Raw genomic sequence first — 23248 nt, 5'->3', positions numbered from 1 at the left:
TCTCCAGCCATCGAGCGACCTGCCCCTCAGGCTGCTTGAAGTTCAGTAACCAGGTTAAGGAGGCATGGTCCGTGCGGATGAGGAAGTGGTTGTCGTGCAGGTACGGTCAGAAATGCTGTACTACTAGGACCACAGTCAGCAGTTCGCGGCGGGTCACACAACAGTTCCTTTCTGCCCGGCTCAGTGCACGACAGAAGTAGACAACAGGCCGATCTCCGCCTTCCTCCTGCTGTGACAGGACAGCTCCAACTCCCACATTGCTGGTTGGGCATCTGGGACAGCCAAGACTGGGGCTTCAGTGAGTGCTGTCTTGAGCCTGTTGAAAGCTGTGGCATAGGAGTCGTCCCAGTTAAACGGTTGCCCGATGTCTGTCAGACGGTGGAGTGGGCTGGCAATGGTGGCAAAGCTCTTGATGAAACGGCAGTAGTAAGACGCTAGGCCCAGGAAACTCCGCAGCTGGTTGATGTTAGCAGGAGTTGGCCAGTCCCGTACAGCAGCTACTTTCATTGGGTTGGTGGCTACGCCCCTGCCACTGACCACATGGCCCAGGAACTCAGTCTCTCTGCTCAGCAGGTGGCACTTGGCAGGATTCAACCATAGCCCTGCCCGCCGGATGGAGGTGAATACCTCTCGCAGGTTAGACAAGGCCCTGTCAAAGTCATTGGCATGCATCAGCAAATCGTCAAGGTACACAATGCAGTGGCTGTGGGGTACATCTGCCAGCACCCTCTCCATCAGCCGCTCAAAAGTAGCTGGTGCATTGCAGAGCCCAAATGGCATGACACGGAACTGCCTCAGTCCCCGTCCGATGGTGAAGGCAGTCTTTGGTCTTGCATCAGGAGCCAGTTCCACCTGCCAGTAGCCACTACGCAAGTCAAGGGAGCTAAACCAGCTGGACCCAGCAATCCAGTCGAGGTTGTCGTCGATTCGAGGGAGTGGATAAGAGTCTTTTTTTGTGATGTCGTTGAGACGTCGTTCATCCACACAAAAGCTGCCATCTTTCTTCCTCACTAAGACAACTGGAGCTGCCCACGGACTAGTGGAGGATTAAATTACCCCAGCAGCCACCATCTCACGGATCATGTCTTCCTCTGCCTGTCATTTAGATAAAGCCAATCGATGGGGCCGTAGGCGAATGGGCTGGGCAGAGCCGGTGTCAATGGAATGCTGGACCAGCCGAGTCTGTTTACAGTCTTCATTTCTGGCAGCGAAGTTTTCCACAAAGTCATCAATGAGGCATTTTAACTGGTGGCATTGCCATGAGTCCAGGCCGTCACAACAGCGCTGCCATAAGTTGTGTACTGCTTCAATTGTCTCAGTACAGGGTTACTGTTGCTTGCCGGGCCCCTTTGTTCTCCCCCTGACCGGGCTGGAGTGACATGGTCTCCGTACCAAGAGTGATGGTTGCCCTCACCACGTCTGCACAGGCCCCCCAGTGGGTCAGCAGGTCCAAGTCTATAATGCAGGGGTCCCGGGTGTCGGCGAGCCAGAAGTCATGTTCGCAGTGGCTTTTTCCCTCTCATGCTTGCCTTTTCTCCTGTCACTGTCATTAGCTGTGTGTTGTGGTGACCATGCAACTGTGAGTGGACCAGTGGTACCCGGCAGGATGCCAGGTCGTACCAGGGAAATATTATAGACCCTGTATCTACCAGGGCCCGGCAAAGTTGGCAGGTCAGATACAGTCCTTTGGTGTGCTCTAGGCATCCAACCAGTGTGCATCGGCCATGGAGGGGGGTGGAAGCTGGAATGGTGGACCCCTCACTACACCATTCCGCTGCTGTTTTCCGCCAGCTGATTGGCACTGGCCTTTGGTGCTGGTGGAGGGCAGTTACGGGCGATGTGACCAGGCTCATCACACCGGTAGCAGCGGTCAGCCGACCGGGGCGGCCGTCGCCTGGTCGCCATGCGCTAACGCTGAGCCTGTGGTGCTGGAGACTGAACTTGACATGCTTCTTCAACCTCCTCGGTCGGTTGGGGAATAAGGGGCCTCTGTTGGCCAGACCGTGTGTGGAGATTACCACTTCAACCCGTTCAGCTTCACAGAGAGACTCACTTAGGGTTTGGGGTATGGCAAGGCGAACACGTTGCCACAATCGTTCCGGGGCAGGTCCCTGCAGAAAGGCGTGGAGGGCAAACTCCTCTTGAGTGGCTACAGGAAACTGCGGATATCCATGTTGAACATGTAGTTGCACGACTTTGGCAAAGGTGCCCAGGCTCTCACCTTCTTGGCGGCGACAGCTGGACAGATAGTCCTTGCTTTGGTTAGGGAAAGGTCGTCGTCCAAACCGCCTATCCAGGGCCCGGGTCAAGGCCTGGAGGTTCCGCTGCTCTGCTGGGGCGAGGTCAAGGAGCACCTGCAAAGCCCTTCCTTCCAACGCCAGGGCCAGATGGGTGGCTGCTTCTTTGTCGTTCCAGCCACTGTGCCATGCTGCTAACTGCACCTGTGAAAGGTACAGCTCCAATTGCGTGAGTTGATTATACTTGGGCAGTTTGGCTGCTGTTCTGGGTGCAGCTCTGGGGTACATCAAGTCAGGCGTGGGGCCCAGTGATGATGGCTCAGTAGCAGCAGGGACAGTGAAGGGTGTCAGCAGCTGTCCAGGAAGCAGGTTATTTCCAACAATACCACCTCCGGCCTCTTCTCTTGTAGTATCATCTCCGGCCCCTTGGTGTCTTTCAGCACTGGCGAACAACGGGTATTCTCCTGCAGTACTATTTCCCGTCTCTAGGCAGTGAGCTGCACTGGTGAGCAGTGGTCGCTGTGGCGTGGATCGACTTCCGGCCTCCAGGTGGCAGTCAGCACTGGCGAACTTCCTCTTGTAATACCACCCTCAGCAGCTAGGGGGTGGTGTGAGCGCATGGCACTGGAGCCATCAGGGACATGTGGTAATCTCTTGGATTTGACAGGAAGCTCCGTACACTCCAAATGGCAGCGCGTCTGCTCCATGGCTAGCTCCAGTGCTTCGATCGCTCTCTCCAACTTTCTCTGCATCCCACTTCTGACACCAATGTGGCAAGGTCAAGCGTAAGAAAGTCTCACGAGACAATCAGTTTAACAACGGATCTCTCTGTTTAACACCAAACATCCCCAGAACACAGCAGGGCATAACAACACACTCAGAACATGCACACCAAACTGAAACACATCCAACAACAACAACAGTTTTATCACACACAAGAACCCACTCCCATGAGTCTCTGCGCCATCAACGCTCACCGTCCTGAAACGGTACTGCTCTGGTCGCTACAATATGAATGCAAACTCCTCATCTTGTCTTGTTCAAATTTCACATTGCCTTTTTTACTCCCAAACAACCAGAACTAAAATTTTGATCTCCCATCACTATGGTCTACAATACTGTAACAATAAGCCTGCAATTACATTTGTTGATCCATTGCTCTTGCTGTTGATCTAAATGACCCATATATTACTCCCAGACAACCACAATTTTCTTTTTTTCTGTCCACCCACAAGTGTCCTGTGACAATAATGTGTGTAATAGCAAATCAACTTTATGAAACAATGTATTTTTAATCAAGCATTGGTATTTCAAGGAGCATCTTTATGAAGGTAAAATAAATGTGGTGGATACGAGTGGCACTAGTGGCATCTTGATCATGGATTGTGTCTGCAATTTCCGCTTTTTGAATAATAGAGGAGTGTTGCAACACATTTGGTGTATGTTAAGTGTAACGTGTAGTAGTATGCCATTAACACCAACATCCCTCCTGAGAAATCTTCCTGTGGGAGAGTGGTCACAGTACATTACCCACAGCCACGAGGATGGTAGCTCCATCAAAAAGTAGAACTGTGGAGTAAAGAGAACACTTATCCAGAACTAGAAATTGAACAATGTGTAAAGAGTGAGAAGACATAAACATGTATTTTAAGTGTATGATCGTTATACGAAAATAATTTGTCTCACCTCCACCTCACACGGAAGTCCACCATGAGTCCAGTGGGCCCAGCCCTCCCCTCCAAAGCTGATTGTTTTCATACGGTCTTGGGCGTGTGCGCTGTTCCAAGTGTGTCTGTTTAACTGGTCATAGACTGGTAACAGGTCTTCAAGATAAGCTTGTCTGGCAATACGGAAGTCTCTATATCCCATAGTGAATGTTGAATAGGAACTTTAGGTTCTTTGAAACATGAGTGAGGTATCTCACCAGACCACCCTCCTTGCCTGGAGCGAGGAAGAGGTTTGCTTATTAAAACTGAAGAGATGACATGATGTCAGGCTTATAAAGCAGGAGGGAGTCCCTCCTCCGTAGGCAGACGTCACCTTTCCGGAAAAGTCAGGACTGGCATAATGAAAAAAAGCTTCTGGGGGACAAGCGCGGAGGGCGTGTTCCATAGTGAGGTATCTCACTCATGTGTAAAAGAACTGGGGTTCATTTCTTAACGTTAAGTTAGCCAAAGCCCTCACTATGAGAAACTAGCTTCTTCATACGAGTGCCAGAGGTCAGACAAATGTAGGAAAATGCTTAACTTGTCACAGCAACAAGTTACATTACAGCAAAATATTTTTTTTTTATTATATGTGGATGTGACGGTTTCTTGTGTGCAATGTAAAAACATCATTTATAGGCTGTTGGCAAGTGCTTTGGATGACTATGTGAACTAGTAGATCTTGACAGACAAGAAACTTTTGAAGTAGGTCTCGACTTAAAAAAGGTTGGGCACCCCTGCCTCCACATCAGGGTGCAGGTCATTAACTGGATCATTTCCTCAAGTATGTGAGTCCATGAAGGCAGCGTCTACAGAGCCTGTTGACTGACCGGTCCATACTGAATCACCGAGGACAGATTTAGTGAGCGAACAGTCCACAAAGTCCTGTATCAGAAAACTAAAATAGAGCTTACTGTTTGGTGTGAGGTGGAGAACCTTAAAGGGGTATTTATCATTATGTCCAATGTTTTAAAATGGAGGATCATTATCAGTACTGACCTGCCAAACAGTCACTTCACACTCCTAAATGGATGCTCAGACAGGCATATATGATTACACTAGAGTAACAGTAAGTAAGTACAGTACAGTAGGTGTGAGTACTGTGCTTGTGTGAGCATTGTAAGCAACTGCTAGAAGTACTGCCTGAAAGTACTTTGTACATGTTGTAAGACATTTTTAATATGTTACACTCATAGACACTTGTTGCTTTTATCGAAGCTAAGATTTCAACAATCTAAGGCTGATCAAAAGTTTTCCCAGTCAAGCACAACAGCTTTACTGCTAAGATACTGTGGAGTGTTTTTAGCCTTGGAGCAAATGTAGAAGTTAGTTTCACTGTAGGGCCTGTGTGCTGGTAAGTTTTGTTATGCAGCTGCATCTAAATCCGCAGAGAGAATGAAAGATGACACTGTATTTGTGACAGAGTAAACATCAAAGGTTTACGAACTGATGCTGTTATCTGCTGAACAGGTAATTTCACATACTTTACTCATTCAAATAGGACAGACTGGCAAGTTATTGGTAGCCCACCATTAGCGAAAGAACACTAACACAATATCGAAAAATAACAATAAGTTTCACTATCATACATGTCTATGACCTATATACAATTACAATTTACAAATGTGTCTTTAAACAAGAACATCATCTGAAGAAGGCAACGCCATTCTGATCATTGTAAGGGAAGGGTGAGCAGAGGAGCATTTCTTCATTGCAATAGCTTATTCTCTCTTAGCCTTAGGTAAGGATACACACCAATCATACAATGTGGAGACACATTTAGCATGTCTATATGTATGCCTTTCAATTATGTGGCATGGCTAAATAAATTTGAAATAGTAGAAAAAAGGTTACTTTTCTAGAAGTAGTTATGTAAAATGACAATGACATTAACTCCAAACATTGAAAAAATAATAAAAATAAAATGGTTTCATTTAAGGTTGTTTTATCAACAATTGTATTGCCTGTGTAGTCATCTTATAATTACAACTCAATTCTGAAACATAGAGGAGAGACAGCAGTGTTCACAATTTTACTTTATGGTGCCTCGACCCATCACTGCTTTCTTTGTGTTTCTCTCTGGTCTCAACAGGATTATATAACATTTGGGTCCAAACAGCGCCACCAAAAGGCCAAAACTGGAGGCCAGGATGGCAAATACCTCCACTGCATCTGCATATTTGCCTGGTGAGCTGATGTAAGCAGGGACAAAGGCCACCCACACTGCACAGAAGATCAGCATGCTGAAAGTGATGAGTTTGGCCTCATTAAAACTGTCTGGAAGATTCCGTGCTAGAAAAGCAAACAAACAACTAAGGACAGCCAGTAAACCAATATAACCAAGTAAAACTGCAAAACCAACTGTGGACCCAACTGCACACTCATAAACTATCTTGTCACTGTGATACTGGGTGTTTTTATGAGGCACTGGTGAAGCAGAGACAAGCCAGACAGTGCAGATTGCTGCTTGAACAGAAGTCAGAACCAGAACTGTACCTCTCTGCTGTACAGCACCAAACCACTTGAGACTGGACTCACCTCCTGGTTTGGAGGCCCTGAACACAGCCAGAACCACCATGGTTTTCACCAGGATACATGAGACACAAAGCACAAAGCTGATGCCAAATGCTGCATGTCTTAGTTGGCAAGTCCATAATCTGGGTCGTCCGATGAAGAGCAATGAACACAAGAAACACAATTTAAGTGACAACAAGAGCAGAAAACTGAGTTCTGAATTGTTGGCACGAACTATAGGTGTGCTGTGATGATGGATGAAGATACCCAGAACAACAACACAGATAAATGTGCCCAACAGTGAGGTGGTTGTTAAGCAGATACCCAGAGGCTCATGGTAGGAGAGGAACTCTGTTTTCTTAGGAACACAGTGGTCACGCTGAGGGCTGGACCAGAAATCTTTTGGACAACTGGTGCACTCCATGGAGTCTGAGAAAGATGGAAAGTGATGAGATAAAAATTATTAACCCACCTCTGAAAATGTCATTGTTTTAAAGATACTTCCCAAGTGCTGTTAACCAGAGCAAATCATTTTAATGACTGCACACAGAAATTAAATTATTGCACAAAAACCAAAAACTTTGAGAATAATTATCAAAATTATTAGCATCCTTAAAAACTGACTTTTTTATTTAGCCATAGCACAAACCACTGTTGTGAAATGATGTGCTAGACTTTGTAATGCTCAAAACCTTTAAAATCAAAGTTAAAACTGTTATCTCCCAATTTGCACAGTTTAAAAACTTCAGTAACGGTTTTGTCACTTGAGAAAGCATCATGCCTAAAAGAAATCAGTTTACACCTTTAAAACACTGACATTTTTATAAGGGGGCTAATAATTTCATCCTCAAGTGTACAACATCTCTGAACTGGGAGGTTTAAAACTTTACACTCACCAGTTGTATTGCTGATCTTTCCCTCAGAACAAGGGACACAGTCAAAACAACACTCAGGTTCCCCCTTCTTTCTGGCCATGCGGGTACCTGGAGGACAACTCTCACTGCACACTGACCGGGGAGGCTGTGTGGAGAAAAATCAGGATGTTATTTTATCCTATGTGGGTCTCTCCATACTCTTCCATGTTCTGTGTCCGCAGAGTGTTGCAGGGATTTCTGTTTGTGCATCCATTGGCTGTGTTTTGTCTGAAACGCAATGATTGGTTGTAATTGGTTCTGAAATAAAAAAGCCTGTTATGTGTTCACGTGAACGCTGCATGTTTAATCTTGTAAGCGGCGCGGAAGAACTCGAGAAACCTCCCGCATCATTTACATCACCTGTATGGGAGCACTTTGGCTTCCCTGTACAATAATTATGGAAGAAGGTGGTGGACAACACAGTCGCGGTGTATCGCACAGACGACTCACTTCATCAAAGCGTTGTGGGAGATGAGGAGTCCAGTGCTGCAGACACGCCCCCTCTTTGAGAGTCACACCGGCACAAATGTGGTGCAGGTACTGACAGGAGCAGTAGCAGAGTGGAAGCTCTGGTTTGCTTTTGGTGCCAACTTTTTTTTGATGATGTGGACACAGGTTTTATTTAAATTTACTGTGAGTGTTCAGGGACACGAATGGCCGTTTCCAACGCCAAGAGCATCTCACGTTTATTTTCCTTCTCACACGTACACAACAACTTCTCCGGCAAAATCACAACAAAAAACACTTCTGGTATTTCCTTCAAAAATAAAACTACACATCCTGTGTGATGAACAACACCTGACAAAACAAAAGTAGTTCACATTAAATTATTTTTTTTTTTTACATTTAAGATTGTATTGAAACGTTGGATGGACCACTTGAGTTAAAAAAAAATTATGATGTGGACCTGCTTAAAATAAAATAGAATAAAATGAAAGCTAAGTTATATTTGTATTATCGTTGTCTCTTTGTGTTGTTTTTGATCCGAAAAATGATGCGATCCGTGACTCAGAATTCGTGACATGATTAGAACCGTGAGTTATGTGATCTGTTGCACCCCTAATTACTATACTCAATAATGATGAAAAAAACACTTTTTTAAGCCGACATTGACTGAATTTTGGCTTTCTTGGGAAAAAGAGCGGGGAGTCACAAACACGTTATCGCTGGTTTCTCTGGGACGTAACAGTAATTGAACTCACATCAACTCAAAACAGTGGTTTCTCACCAGGAGATCAGCTCCATTTCTATGCTCTTGTAGACTTTGTACAGGTGAGGGTATCACCTGTACAACCAAAACTAGGTGGTCGAAAAGATAAGGTGGAGCAAGTGAAAAGAGAAACTTGTAGCAGAGGAGAAGCTTGAAGACCTGGAACTTAACGGGGAGCCAGTGAAGATGTTTCAGTGTGCGGGTGATGAGTTGCCAAGGTTTGGTCGAGTGAGAATCCTGAAAGCAGAGTTCTGAACATGTTGGAGCCTATCCAGCATTTTCTTGGGGACACCATACAGGACAGCATAGCAGTAGTCCTGGCATGATGTCACAAATGCATGGATGAGGGTTTCCGCAACAAAATCAGTGAGTGATGACCAGAGTCGTGAGATATTTCTAAGGTGGAAAAAGGCGGTTTGTGACTGATTTGATGTGTGTGTCAAATGATAGAGTGGACTCTATAATGACACCAGAGTTTGGGACTTCCATGGTCAGTGAAGTGGTGAAGCCATCCACAGAAAGGACCAGATCACCAACCTTATGGAGGAAAGACTTAGGAGCGACAGCAATTACCTCAGTCTTCCAGCTGTTTAGTTGCAGCAGAAGTCAACAAGGATTTAATTTCCTGCAAACAGTTCACAAGAGATTGTGGAGGGAGCTGAGTGGATGGAGATGTGCTGAGATAGGGTTCATGAAGGGTTTGTCAGTGTCATCATGCCCATGGGTGGATGACATCATTCATGTGAGATGGACCATAGCAAACCTCTGTGGACTCAGAGAAAAAGTATGACTCTAGACCAGTGAGTGGGGAAAGAGATAATTGGCTAAAACAATTAAGAAATAACCTGTTTGGATTCAAAGTTCCAGAAGATATTGTCTTCATCCAGTGTGAGTTCTTCACCTTTGAAGGCTGACCTCTTAACCTCACCCACTCTATGAACTTTAGTTCTTCCATCAGGGAGCCACACCCAGTTCATGACGTCATATACAGGTAAGGCATCACCATTCTCATCAAATGATACTTGATCACCAAAAGATGTGGTGAAGTTGACTTTTCCCAAGTAATACACAAGCTTTGGATAATAGAATCAGACACAAAAGGAAAATAAGAACAAATCTCCAAAAACTGCCCCACAGTTGTTTGCTTCAGCTGACTAACAGAGATTCTCATATAACATGTGCCTGTTGACTTAAAAGGAATTTGAGTGTTTGTGCCAAAGTTGACAGGATTTGCTAAATATAACTGACTGACAGCTAAGGAAATAAGAATAATAATAATTCATTTATTTATTAACTTATTACACTTCATTCAAATATGTAAGAAATACAAATGATGAAGTAAAAGAGTTGAGTGTAAACTGATATCACACCTGCCATGGCTCCAATAAATGAGCACAGGTGTTGTTGTTGAAAGGTCCTCTCCCTGGCTCACACTGCAGCATGTCATCAAGAGCATATGCCAGAGCGTACACAGCCTTATACACATTATACTCTGACCTGAGGTCTGAAACATCCACCAATTCATTCTCCACATTCTCTATAACTTCCTGTCCAGTGCATAATTGTCCTCCAGCTTCCACCCAACCTGCTGGAGGTGGTGCAAATCTACACTGAAATGTGTGTTCCCAAAACTGATTGACCTGTAATGCAGTTCACTTTTAAATTGCAGCTTTATTACTCTTAGAAATACCAAGTCAGAGGGAAACACTCACCATGCTGTTTCCACCTGTGTTGTTGTAATGTAGATCAGGACGTATTTGTAACAGGAAGTCCCTGAGTCCTGGTATTTCTCCTCTACGGATGGAGATGCCCAGTGTTCCACCCAGGTAGGGCATGAGGTGAGGAGTCTGGAGCACATCAACTGATGACCAGCCTTCACTGGCTATCCACTGCAGGCCTGTCACATTCTGTCTCACCACCTGTACATTGCATTTGTTGAAGTTTTTACAGGGCGTAACAAGAAAAAAAAAAGATTTGTCGTAATGAGCAATCCCACTCTAAACTAACAAATTAGGTGCAACAACATCATCAATTACATCTATTTATTACAGGCCAAAACATTTTCCAACATAACCTCGGCAGGACTGACCTCATTCATGAGGTTAATCATGTGACTCTCATATGCAAACACAATCACCACTCGAGATGTAGATTTCCTCATCACATCCACTATTCTCCTAAGTTCAACAGGGTCATAAACACTGGGCAAAATCTCTGTGTAAGCCAGACAACCTCCACCAGCTGGACCCAGATCTGAGTAAAAGGATCGGGCAGCGTGGACTCCATAATCATCACCACTGAAGAGAAGACCTGCCCAAGTCCAACCAAAGTGTTTTAGAATCTGAATCATAGCATTCACCTATGTGGACACAGAGCAAATGTATTAGTGCACAGGCTGGAATCATCTCTCACTAGAAATCCTGCTGAACTTATTCATCAAAGACTCATGTTTAATCACTGTCTTTAAGTTTTGTATATCTGACGCCATACAACTCTGTAAATGAGACACATAACATGATGAGTGACACATTTTGTTTTTAGACAGATTTTCACCTGAAAAGCATCACTTGGGATCGTCCTAAAGAAAGATGGAAACTTTTTTTGGTCACTCAGGCAGGAACATGTGGCAAAATGACTCACCTGCAAAAAGAGCAGACCACTTCTTCTGGAAAAAGTTTAATTTTTTTTCTAATAATTTCAAAATACTTTAGGTTGATGACAAAACTGTCAGATATGTGTTTTAAAATAATACATTTTAATAATACATTTTAACACAATAATGATTAAATTGTAGGATTTAAAACTTACCAGAGGCACTCTGTACAAACCTAGGACTGCAGAAATGGCTATAGAATTTGAAGAGGTAGAATCACCCACAATCCCTAGGACTGGAGGAGTTCCTACACAGTTCTCCTCTAATGTAAATTGCTCTTCTTGACCACTGACTAAGGTTAGTGCTGCAGGAAATCCAAATCGTAATTGTAAGCAGTTATCATACAGACTGTATCCCAGAGTCACATTAGGCAGCAGGTTGGAGTTTCTGTTGATCTCATCAATAGCAAAGGCCATGGTCTGAGCCTGTCGGAATCCTATGACATGAAAACTAACACAAATATAAGTGTTTACTATTAAAAATACTTAATACAGTAACTCTGCAAAGTTAAACATTTCATAACTACAGATATTGTCTCACCCATAACAAGTAGGCAGCTGTGTCTCTGAGGTAAAGTTCAGGTCAACTTCATCAGAAAAGAAGTTGATTGCAAAAAGTCCACCTAGAATCACATCTCCAATTTTGTGCATCCCATTTAGATTAAACTGTCCCTGTAACTGACAAGAGGAGGAATACAGAGAGGAGGACATAGCAGAGGAAAAGCAACTATACAACATTAGTAAGTGAAACTTGTTGTCTAAAAATACCCTCATGACTTTCATCTCCTTCATCCTGTTAATGAGTTCAGTCCCATCACTACATCATCAATTTTATTGACTTACGACAATGTTTATTCTTGCACATCACCTATCAGGGCATAATAACAAGCTGTAGGGGCAGGTCTTCAGTAACGCCGTGTGTCATTTACATATGGTTCTGTTTGTGTTTGTATTTCATCTTTTAAATTACATAGTTTTACTTACATCAGTGTGTTTGTTGTCCAGTATTTTTCGTCACGTAATGTTTCGTAAATGAATGAATGAATAATCCTAATAAATCAAAGTGTAATGTAGCTGTGTGAACAAGTTTAGGCAGAACAATGCACAATTTTAGAAATCCAAACGTCATAGCTTTTGTTACAACAACAAAAGTTTTTCCTGACCCTGGGTGATTATTTCCTTTTTTAAAGGCTAATTGAATTCAATTCAGTTTTCTTGGTATAGAAGGCACTGTACATAGTAAGACAGACACATTTATAGAATATTATAGAAACACAGGCAGTTGGTAACTCCTTTTCCTGCTTCGAAAAGCCAAGGAGTCCAAACAATAGTGTGACTTCATGTGTGGCTAACATTGTTGTTGACATGACAGTGCATAGAGCAGTGGGGAACCTTCAGGGCCTTCTACGCCAACATTAACACACATATATATACACACACACACACACACACACACATATATATACACATATATACATAGACATATATATACATACATACACACATATACATACATATACATATACATGTATACATACATACATACATACATACATACATACATACACACACACTCACATATATATATTTCAATTAACTGCACTTTGCATTTTAGTTTGCTACAAAACATTATGCAGCATACAAAGAAATAAACATTTGCATAGAAAATAAAAAATGGGCCCTTTAAAGAAATTAAAATGTCTTATTTACTTGTATCTCAGTTCAAGCAATTTTAAAGTCAGTCAGTCAAGTTATTTCTATATAGTTCAAAGGTCGAAAATCCACGCGTCTAAAGGATCTTTGGAGTGCACTCTTTCTAACGTGTGTTCGAGTTGGTGCCGCCACAGGTGACTGGCACAATCCTACCACAAGCAAACTGTTTGTCTGCTATTTCCGAGAAAGTCTAGATCCTGTTTGCTGAATTCAAACTGGGTAGCTCGCCATCTGCTGGAATCTGCTGGACGTCGTTGGAATCGTCCACAGGACTCCAACTAAAGAAAACATAAAAAACTGTATTTTAAAAACAGGCTTTTATTCTTTGTTCTCATTTATCATATGTCTATCTCTCTTTTGTATTCATCTCAAATGTCTCTTTTGTTGTACAACATTTTACCAGATTTCAACATCAATTAAAGTACTGCTACATGCATTTACTATGAAAATTACGCTCTAGTAGTTCAACTTCAAAATTCTTAAATTAAATTACTATTGAATTATTTGATTCTAACAGAATATATTCCTAGCACATTCTAATGCAGTACAGTACAATACAAATAATCAGTATTAAACTGTTTCAGTTTAACCAATATCAAGGAAGACAACATAAACATTTCACATATTACACACTAAAACAATAAACCTCACATTTAGTGAAAACAAGATTAAGAGGGTTTCACTTATTGTGGAAGCACCATGACTTTTAATAAATAAACTTAGCAGCAACAGTAAACTTTTATTGAAATGGTACCAAAATACTGCTTAACAAATTATGTTGTAATAAAATAATTAATGGTGTAAACCCCTAATAATTCCACACGTCAATAAATTCACACTTTTCCAAAGTAAAATACACCATCTTACTCTGAGGCTTGCTCTCTAAACATATAAAACATTTACCTTTAATTACACATCACTGACAAAAAAAACAGCTGCGTGGCTTAGGCCAAAGACAAGCCTTTTGCTTCTTGCAGTCTAAAATGGCTACCTGCAGACACCGGTATTAACTTTAAATAAAATTACAGTCAGCTAATAAATGTGCTGTTTAATGTGCACATACAAGGTGCGTTAAATAAACACTCAACATGTAACAAAGAAATGAATACCAAATACAAGTCTCCCTGCAGTATCAGTGATTAATAGCCAAAAATATCTCACCGAGTCTCATATGCTCCACTACCGAGCTATTTCATGGCCTGGGTCTCGAGCTGCACTCTCAACAAGGTGGAGAAGCTTCATTGTCATAATTATGTTTGTTTGCCATTAACGCTAGAACTCTCACCCTTCCTGGGTCGGACCAAACACAGAATAAGACTATGAACACAGCTGGTTTAGCTACATAAAATTGTATCCATACTTTATGAAGAAAACTATAACTCAATGTTTCACTTCTCGCGTATGTGCTCTCTTGCTGCGACGGCTGAGACAAACGAGGAAATAAGATTTCCCGCGACTCGGCATCTAATTGGCTTTGCGATGACGTTTTGCTCCCTGTTTGGTTAGCTGCTGCAATACGGGAGATGCTGCCTTCAAGTGCACCTGGGAATTTTCAGCTTTTGACGAATAAAATAAAAATCTCTTTCTTCATCAATGGACATGTTAGTTAACCTGGTTTTTCACCCAGGTTACATATGTTCTAAAGTTAAATTTTCTGTCAAGTTCCCATCAGTAATGAAAGGGTTACTGTCCTGAAACATGTTATCCAATCAGAATTGTCCGTCTCTAGGCCCGGTTAGCTGGCTCATTAATTGTTTAGGACTTCTTGAATCCCGGAGAAGGCCAAGCTATGGGTTTTGGTTTGGAGAGTGATGGGCAAAATGACCAATCTCAGTTTGATTTTAAGTGGGTAGGCCAAAAACAAAAGACCCTAGGTCTATGTGAAGTCTGAACAGCGCAGGTCTAGTTGCAGACCACAGACACACTACACAACACGCCCCCCAGAGTGCTGAAAGAGGTTGAGAAAGCGATGTTGTGGCTAGCTTGATTTGTCAAGGCGGCCTTTCACAGAAAAACCTCAAGTAATAAGAAATGGAAGTCCAACTCCAGAACTGGAATTAAAAGAAAGGGTTATGAAAGTGGAAAGGCATTTCAAGACTGAAAATTCTTATTAGTTGGAGACGTGCACACAGCGTACCCAGAAGCTGCACATTGAAAACTATGAGCTGCAATTTGACTTCCCCAGGCTCAAGATTGAACTGTCTTTAAGACAGTCATGTACAAACTTTGGCAAACCTTGAGACAAGGAGCCCATCAGACCTGCTGAACTTTCTGACACGAGCTGACTGAGAGCATGCCGCAGCTGTATCCCCTCATCTGCCTGGTGCTGACCATCCCTGTGTCCACCTCCCCTGTGGAGCGGTCTTACTCGGCTCTGAAGCGAATCAAGACGCACGCCAGAAACAGTACTGGACGGGATGGCCTGGGAGCTTTGCTACTGATGTCCATAGAGAAAGGACTTCTTTCTATGCTGTCCTTTACTATGCTGCCATCGCCCACTTCAGACGGAAAGACCAACGAATGGATTTCGTTTTCATGTAGTGCCAGGGACTATAACCGTAGCTTAAATGTGGTTTGAAAATTGCTGGGTACCTCATCCGTTTGACGTTTTCTTACAATATACACTGCATTACAGTGTATTGAGACTCGGTGTCAGTGTCAGCAGCGTCACGGCCCTCACTGATTCATTGTACTGTTGCTTTTTATTTTCCCTGGAATGATGGCTGAGGTGAAGGCCCAGTTGTAGTGCTCACGGTTCGCCACTGGCATAGAGGGGGATGTGACTTAATGTGGGGATGACCATGATTGGATAGTAATCGGATCTTGATGAGGACAGCGGAGATGCATGTTATTACCAGTTGTAGATGCATGTGGTGAAGCGCTATCCGATCGCTATCTGACCACAGAAAATGCATTCTATTGCAGGTGTAAAGGGGGCCACAGTGAGCTAGCATCACTCATCAGTGGAGGACATCTCTGACAGAACCAGACTCAAGGTGAAAGGGAAATGGGGGGCAGAGGAGAGGTGGGGGACAGTCAGGGTGGAGAGAAATTGAAAAAGGGAGAATAGGTAGAGACAGAAGAGAGAGACCAGAAACAGTTGAAACAGACTTATGACATGTTTATACTATCAGTCATTTGCACACACAGTAGCATTGATTGTTGATAAAAAAATGATATCAATTTTAATCATAGCATAATAATGATGGCAATACTATTACTGCTAATGATAACAATAACAATTTGAAAACTGGATCTGGATCCTGCAGCCTGCAAGATAAGGACAGAGGGAGAAGGGTGAGAGAGAGAGAGAGAGAGAGAGAGAGAGAGAGACAGACAGAGACAGAGAGGACAGGAAGGAATGCACCAACTAGGGAGAGAAAGAACAAGAATAATTATATATAACAAAGTCATATGCATACCCTGAGTGTTAAGGAGTGATAGTGCACCACAGGAATGCCTACCTTGTACTTCAGTGAAAACAGCTTTAAAAGGTGTATCAACACAGTTACACTGATCGTTCAAACAGGAGTCAGACTTATTGTTTTTTACAGTCTTAAATATCTACAACTGTTATTGTGGAACTACAAACTGATGCATAACTACAAAAACAGAACACTGATGTTACATCTGTGCTTCACCAATATAATCACACAGGTACATACACATGAAAAAAAAGAAGTAACTGGAATTGGAAAAATAAGCAGTTAGTGAAAAATAAAATAGTTTAATTTAAATATTTTTTAATCAACAACTTTATTGACTATATTGTGATCTTATAATTACCACTCAATTCTTAAATACAGAGGATAGACAGAGAGACAGCAGTGTTCACAGTGTTACTTTCGTGCCTCGACCCATCACAGATTTCTTTGTGTTTCTCTCTGGTCTGAACAAAATTATGTAACATTTGGGTCCAAACAGCGCCACCAAGAGGCCAAAACTGGAGGCCAGGATGGCAAATACCTCCACTGCATCTGCATATTTGCCTGGTGAGCTGATGTAAGCAGGGACAAAGGCCACCCACACTGCACAGAATATGAACATGCTGAAAGTGATATGTTTTGCTTCATTGAAACTGTCTGGAAGATTTTTTGCTAGAAAAGCTAACAAAAAACTGAGGATAGCCAGTAAACCAATATAACCAAGTAAAACTGCAAAACCAACTGTGGACCCAACTACACACTCATAAACTATCTTGTCATTGTGATACTGGGTGTTTTTATGAGGCACTGGTGAAGCAGATACAAGCCAGGTAGTGCAGATTGCTGCTTGAACAGAAGTCAGAACCAGAACTGTCCCTCTCTGCTGCACAGCACCAAACCACTTGAGGCTGGATTCACCTCCTGGTTTGGAGGCCCTGAACACAGCCAGAACCACCATGGTTTTCACTAGGATACATGAGACACAAAGCACAAAGCTGATGCCAAATGCTGCATGTCTTAATTGGCAAGTCCATAATCTGGGTCGTCCAATGAAGAGCAATGAACACAAAAAACACAATTTGAGCGACACCAAGAGAAGAAAACTGAGTTCTGAATTGTTGGCACGAACTATAGGTGTGCTGCGATGATGGATGAAGATGCCCAGAACAACAACACAGATACATGTGCCCAACAGTGAGGTGGTTGTCAAGCAGATACCCAGAGGCTCATGGTAGGAGAGGAACTCTGTTTTCTTAGGAACACAGTGGTCACGCTGGGGGCTGGACCAGAAATCTTCTGGACAACTGGTGCACTCCATGGAGTCTGAGAAAAGAGGGAAAGTGATGAGATACATGTTTTTACAACATCTCTGAACTGTAGCGTTTAAAACTTTACACTCACCAGTCATATTGCTGATCTTTCCCACAGAACAAGGGACACAGTCAAAACAACACTCAGGTTCCCCCTTCTTTCTGGCCATGCGGGTACCTGGAGGACAACTCTCACTGCACACTGACCGAGGAGGCTGTGTGGAGAAAATTGAGTCTGTTAATATCTTGTGAATGCCAGTACTTTTCTATGTTCTCTGTCAGCAGAGGGTTGCTATGGATTTTCAAATCGGCAGAGGTTCCATTCACAGAAAAATGTAGGGGTGCGCATGTACAGTATGTCCATGAAGGATTTGCCAATACCATCATGCACATGGGTGGATGACAACATTCACATCAGATGGACCATAGTACACATACTATACACATAGCACCTCTGTGGACTCAGAGGAAAAACATAAATAAGTCAGACAGTCAATAAGTCAGATAGTCAATAAATAAATAAATAAATAAATGAATGAATAAAGTAGCAACCTGTTTGGATTCAAAGTTCCAGAAAATGTTGTCTTCATCCAGTGTGAGTTCTTCACCTTTGAAGGCTGACCTCTTAACCTCACCCACTCTATGAACTTTAGTTCTTCCATCAGGGAGCCACACCCAGTTCATGATGTCATACATTGGTAAGGCATCACCATTCTCATCAAATGACACTTGATCACCAAATGTTGTGGTGAAGTTGACCTTTCCCAAGTAATACACAAGCTTTGGATAATAGAATCAGAGATAGAAGGAAGGTTGCTTGCCTCAGAAGACTAACATATTCACAAGTTTCTCATATAACACATGCATGTTGACTTAAAAGGAATAAAAATTTGAGTCAAAGTGAGAGTGTGTGCCAAAGTTGACAGGACAGATAACTGACTCAGTTGTTGAAATTAAAAGAGAAGAGTACAGAAAGAAATGACTGATAACTGTTGTTTAATTTGTATAAAGAAAAAGAATTTGATGACTGTAGCTGTATAGCAGGACCTGTAAACAAACATCCACTGTGTACTTACACTTTGACCCGATATTGTAATCAACTATCTCCTAGCTGTATTTGGAAAGTGAGATTTTTAATTTATTAATCTATTGATGTCTTATAACTTCATTCAACCAAAAGAAATACAAAGGATTAAATGAAGTTAAGAGTTGAGTGTAAACTGATATCTCACCTGCCATGGCTGCATTCTTTGTAAATGAGCACACGTGTTGTTGCTGAAAGGTCCTCTCCCTGGCTCACACTGCAGCATGTCATCAAGAGCATATGCCAGAGCGTACACAGCCTTATACACATTATACTCTGCTCTGAGGTCTGAAACATCAAAGAACTCAATCTCCACATTCTCTATAATTTCCTGTCCAGTGCATAATTCTCCTCCAGCTTCCACCCAACCTGCTGGAGGTGGTGCAAATCTACACTGAAATGTGTGTTCCCAAAACTGATTCACCTGCAATAGAGTTCATTTTTAAATGAATGCCAGAATATTCTTTCAAATACCAAGCCAGATGGAAACCCTTGCCATGCTGTTTCCATCAGTGTTGTTGTGATGTAGGTCAGGACGTATTTGTAACAGGAAGTCCCCGAGTCCTGGTATTTCTCCTCGACGGATGGAGATGCCCAGTGTTCCACCCAGGTACGGCATGAGGTGAGGAGTCTGGAGCACATCAACTGATGTCCAGGCTTCACTGGCAATCCACTGCAGGCCTGTCACATTCTGCCTCACCACCTAAACATTGCATTATAATAAGTCTATAAAATCATGCTTTCATACCAGTAAAGTATGATCTAGTTTCCACAGTTGATGTTATACACAAACCGGGATCTTACACATTATTGCAGGCAAATTGGAATTAGTCCTGGTAAACAGTCTTGTTCTAAAATATTAGCAGCAGCTTTAACAAATTAGAGGTGGACCATTTTTTAATGAAATCTGTTTTTTAAAGGCTAAAAGATTTTTGCTATGTATTTTTTGGGACTGACCTCTTTCATGAGGTTGATCATGCGACTCTTATTTGCAAACACAATCACCACTCGAGCTGTAGATTTCCTCATCACATCCACTATTCTCCTTAATTCAGCAGGGTCGTCACCCCAGGGCAAAATCTCTGTGTAAGCCAGACAACCTCCACCAGCTGGACCCAGATCAGAGTGAAAGGATCGGGCAGCGTGGACTCCATACTCATTATCACTGATGATCAGACCTGTCCAAGTCCAACCAAAGTGTTTTAGAATCTGAATCATAGCATTCACCTATGTGGACACAGAGAAGAGGGATTAGTGCACAGGTTGGAATCATCTCTAACTAGAAATCCTGCTGAACAGGTTCATCAAAGTCTCATGTTTAATCACAGTCTTTAAGTGTTGTTTATCTGACACCACACAAATATGTAAATGATATATAACACATAACATGACTAGTCACACATAAAATGTTGTATATTTTTCACTGTAGTATACATGGAATGCTCTTAAGCATGATATAGCTGATGCATTTTAATTTTGCAGATTGGTTCTCACCTGAAAAGCATCACTCGGGATCGTCCGAAAGAAAGATGGAAACCGTTGTTGGTCACTCAGGCAGGAACATGTGGCAAAATAACTCACCTGCAAAAAACAGACCCCATATCCAAAGAAAGTTTAAATTCTTGTTAAATTACAATCAAAATGTTTATCACAATTATGATTGAGTTGCCAGACTGCTGACCCATCATAACATATTATATAATGTATGTTACACATTTGTTTTTTCTATACACACTCTGTACATTCTGCATATTCTGTATCTCTCTCTCCCTGCTTCTACTTAGATATTCATATCTACTGTACATACATTCTGCATATGGACGAATCAGGGGAAGTACCGGAAGTAAACAAGCCGCCATTGCTGCAGTGGCATCTCCCTCCAGTATGAATGGGAATGAATGGGAGCTGTCATAGAAAGTGTACAGTTTCTACTTTTACCTGTACTTTTTACCTGTTACTTTTGACAACGATGTCTAGGAAGTCGGGAAGAATCCGTGCAATTCTCGGCTGCTCCAATAGCAGTGGGAAACTTCAGCTTTGGAAAAAGAACTGAATGCGAACTACACAAACCTTGTCAACTGCTTAGTTACTTTTAAAATCATAATTTGCTACTGAGTCGGCCTACAATTTGAATTAATATCCAGACCTCTCAGCTGCAAAACGCTGCAGCTGGGTTAGTTGGCAGCAGACAGCAGAGAGTAACAGATGAAAACACACAAACCGCTTGCCGGATTTGTCTATATCTATTTTATATTTACATATATTTATATTAGGGCTGGGCGTTATGGACTAAAAGTCATATCTCGAAATTTTTTAGCTGAATGGTGATACTCGATATATATCTTGATATTTATTCTGTGACGTAATTGGGGTTTCCCCCAAAGCATTATATCATATTAGATCAAATGTTTTCCAGAGGCAAACCCTTTAAAAAATAAACAAACAGTCCGTTATAAGTTTAAGCCACGTGTCAAATGTCAAAAAAAAAAATAAAACAAATCTCTTTCCTGCATGACAATAATATACAGTAATACAATACTGTTACAATTTTAACAGAAATAAAAACGGACTTAAGAAAATTGGAACAAACATGACTAATTAAATAAAAATGTTATCTGTGGAAATGAATGCTTAATTGGGCTTGAAATATTTTCTCAATTATTTCACGTAGATATTTAACACAGCTTGTGGATATGATAATTCAATAATGTCTTATATTTTATTATCAATATTTACAACTTCGCTCCTCCATATGTCCAAAAGTGACTGACAGTAAACACCCACCTCCCCCACACGTGCGATGCCCCGGTGTATGTGTGTGTGTGTGTGTAGGAGGAGAAATAGGTGCAAACTTGCGGCCCATGTATTGTCATTTTAACGCAAAATTAATTATATCGATACAAGCGATATTGTCCCGTGTTATATCTCGTTTAGAAATATATCGAGATATCGAGATATCGCCCAGCCCTAACCTATATGTATATTGTATATACTCTGCATATAATACCTATCAACGCTGCTGTCTACATTTCTATACACAATCTTAATACTCAACAACTGTGAACAAACTATTGCTACAATAACTAGTGCTGTTAGTCCTGTCCTCGTGTCCCATTAATGTCTAAAATGTATATTTTTAGTTAATAGGTCTGTGTATAGATTTGCCTTGTTTCACTGTCAAGTGTTGATGTAGCACCAAATAGGTCCTGAGGAAATGTAATTTCATCTCAAATGTGTATTTGTATATGGCTGAAATGACAATAAAATCCACTTGACTTGACTTGAAAGACTTAGTAAGAAAAACTTACCAGAGGCACCCTGTACAAACCTAGGACTGCAGAAATGGCTATAGAATTTGAAGAGGTTGTATCACCCACAATCCCTACAACTGGAGGAGTTCCTACACAGCTATCCTGTAATGTAACTTCCTCTTCTTGACCACTGACTAAGGTCAGTGCTGCACGAAATCCAATCCCCACTTGAAGGCAGTTATCATACAGACTGTATCCCAGAGTCACATTAGGCAGCAGGTTGGAGTTTCTGTTGATCTCATCAATAGCAAAGGCCATAGACTGAGCCTGTCTGTATCCTAGAACATCAAAACTAACACAAATATATGTGTTAACTATTAAAAATACTTTATACAGTAACTCTGCAAAGGTATACATTTCACAACTGTAGATACTGTCAGACTCACCCATAACAGGTAGGCAGCTGTGACTCTGAGGTAAAAGTCAGGTCAAGATCATCAGAAAAGAAGTTGATTGCAAAAAGTCCACCTAGAATCACGTCTCCAGTTTTGTGCATCCCATTGAGATTAAACTGCTCCTGTAACTGACAAGAGGAGGAATAAAGAGAAGAGGACACAGCAGAGAATACGCAGCAGTACAACATTAGTGAAGATTCCTTCATGACTTTGCTCTGGTTCATCCCTTTAATGAGTTCTGTTCCATCACTACATCACCCATTTTATTGACTTATGACAAGGTTTAATCTTGTACATCACCTATCAGAGCAGAATAACAAGCTGTAGGGGCAGGTCCTAAGTAACGTCATGTGTCATTTAAATTAGTGCTGTCAGTTAAACGCTTTATTGACTGCATGCCCTGTGGTGTTCGACAGATTTGCTATGGGGATTTGCTAAGTCTGTGATACTCGGAACTGAAGTATTTTTATTTATTTGTTTATGATTATGTGTTGTCAGCCGTATGTGTTGGCAGCCGGACCGGACAGGGGAACAGGGAGTGGACAGAGAGGGTGAGCAAGAGCTTCCTGACTGGCAGAGCCATATGCCCTAATCCCGCCCACATCCCCGGCCCAGAAGGGGGGTAGCCTGTCCAGACTAGGGGCCCACCGCGGCACCCTACGAGCACCACCGGGCGAAGGACCAGACACCCTCACACCCGACCGGAAGGTAGGCCCACAGTGAGCAACGCTCCCTGACGAGGCAGGACCTGTACCCACAGCACGCACAGCCCTGCCC

The 23248-nt window shown here is 42.2% G+C and overlaps 3 protein-coding genes across 3 annotated transcripts; all 3 read right to left on the bottom strand.

Moving 5' to 3' along the window:
* Positions 1–5123: 5123 nt before the first annotated feature.
* LOC122767085 (vomeronasal type-2 receptor 26-like) lies at positions 5124–6776 on the bottom strand (the record flags this gene model as incomplete). Its single annotated transcript, XM_044022431.1, has 1 exon — positions 5124–6776. A coding segment is annotated over one exon (801 nt), but the record flags the coding sequence as incomplete, so codon positions are not given.
* A 4169-nt stretch (positions 6777–10945) lies between these two features.
* Positions 10946–12403, bottom strand: LOC122767080 (vomeronasal type-2 receptor 1-like). Its single transcript, XM_044022425.1, has 3 exons — positions 11775–12403; positions 11390–11684; positions 10946–11159 (listed from the first exon to the last, which is right to left on the bottom strand). The coding sequence occupies exons 1-3, from the start codon at positions 12023–12025 to the stop codon at positions 11145–11147; spliced, it is 561 nt and encodes a 186-aa protein (XP_043878360.1). The 5' UTR covers positions 12026–12403; the 3' UTR covers positions 10946–11144.
* A 4254-nt stretch (positions 12404–16657) lies between these two features.
* Positions 16658–22774, bottom strand: LOC122767053 (extracellular calcium-sensing receptor-like). The gene is made up of 9 exons (XM_044022395.1): positions 22463–22774; positions 22074–22368; positions 20260–20346; positions 19723–19992; positions 19256–19468; positions 18914–19189; positions 18234–18461; positions 17773–17896; positions 16658–17694 (listed from the first exon to the last, which is right to left on the bottom strand). The coding sequence occupies exons 1-9, from the start codon at positions 22693–22695 to the stop codon at positions 16778–16780; spliced, it is 2643 nt and encodes an 880-aa protein (XP_043878330.1). The 5' UTR covers positions 22696–22774; the 3' UTR covers positions 16658–16777.
* Positions 22775–23248: the final 474 nt, after the last annotated feature.

This window comes from Solea senegalensis, linkage group LG3 (assembly GCF_019176455.1).
Source record: "Solea senegalensis isolate Sse05_10M linkage group LG3, IFAPA_SoseM_1, whole genome shotgun sequence".
Lineage (NCBI taxonomy): Eukaryota > Metazoa > Chordata > Actinopteri > Pleuronectiformes > Soleidae > Solea > Solea senegalensis.
This window is presented reverse-complemented; position numbering and strand designations above follow the sequence as displayed.

Bases quoted from the DNA above. Each gene is read 5' to 3' on its own strand.
- LOC122767080 (XM_044022425.1), bottom strand. From the start codon at position 12,025: ATGAAGGAGATGAAAGTCATGAGGGTATTTTTAGACAACAAGTTTCAC. The intron at 11,685-11,774 runs GTGAGACAATAT...TATTTGTGTTAG, and splicing joins CAGCTGCCTACTTGTTATGG to TTTTCATGTCATAGGATTCC.
- LOC122767053 (XM_044022395.1), bottom strand. From the start codon at position 22,695: ATGAACCAGAGCAAAGTCATGAAGGAATCTTCACTAATGTTGTACTGC. The intron at 22,369-22,462 runs GTGAGTCTGACA...TATTTGTGTTAG, and splicing joins CAGCTGCCTACCTGTTATGG to TTTTGATGTTCTAGGATACA. The intron at 19,190-19,255 runs GTTTCCATCTGG...ACTCTATTGCAG, and splicing joins ATGGAAACAGCATGGCAAGG to GTGAATCAGTTTTGGGAACA.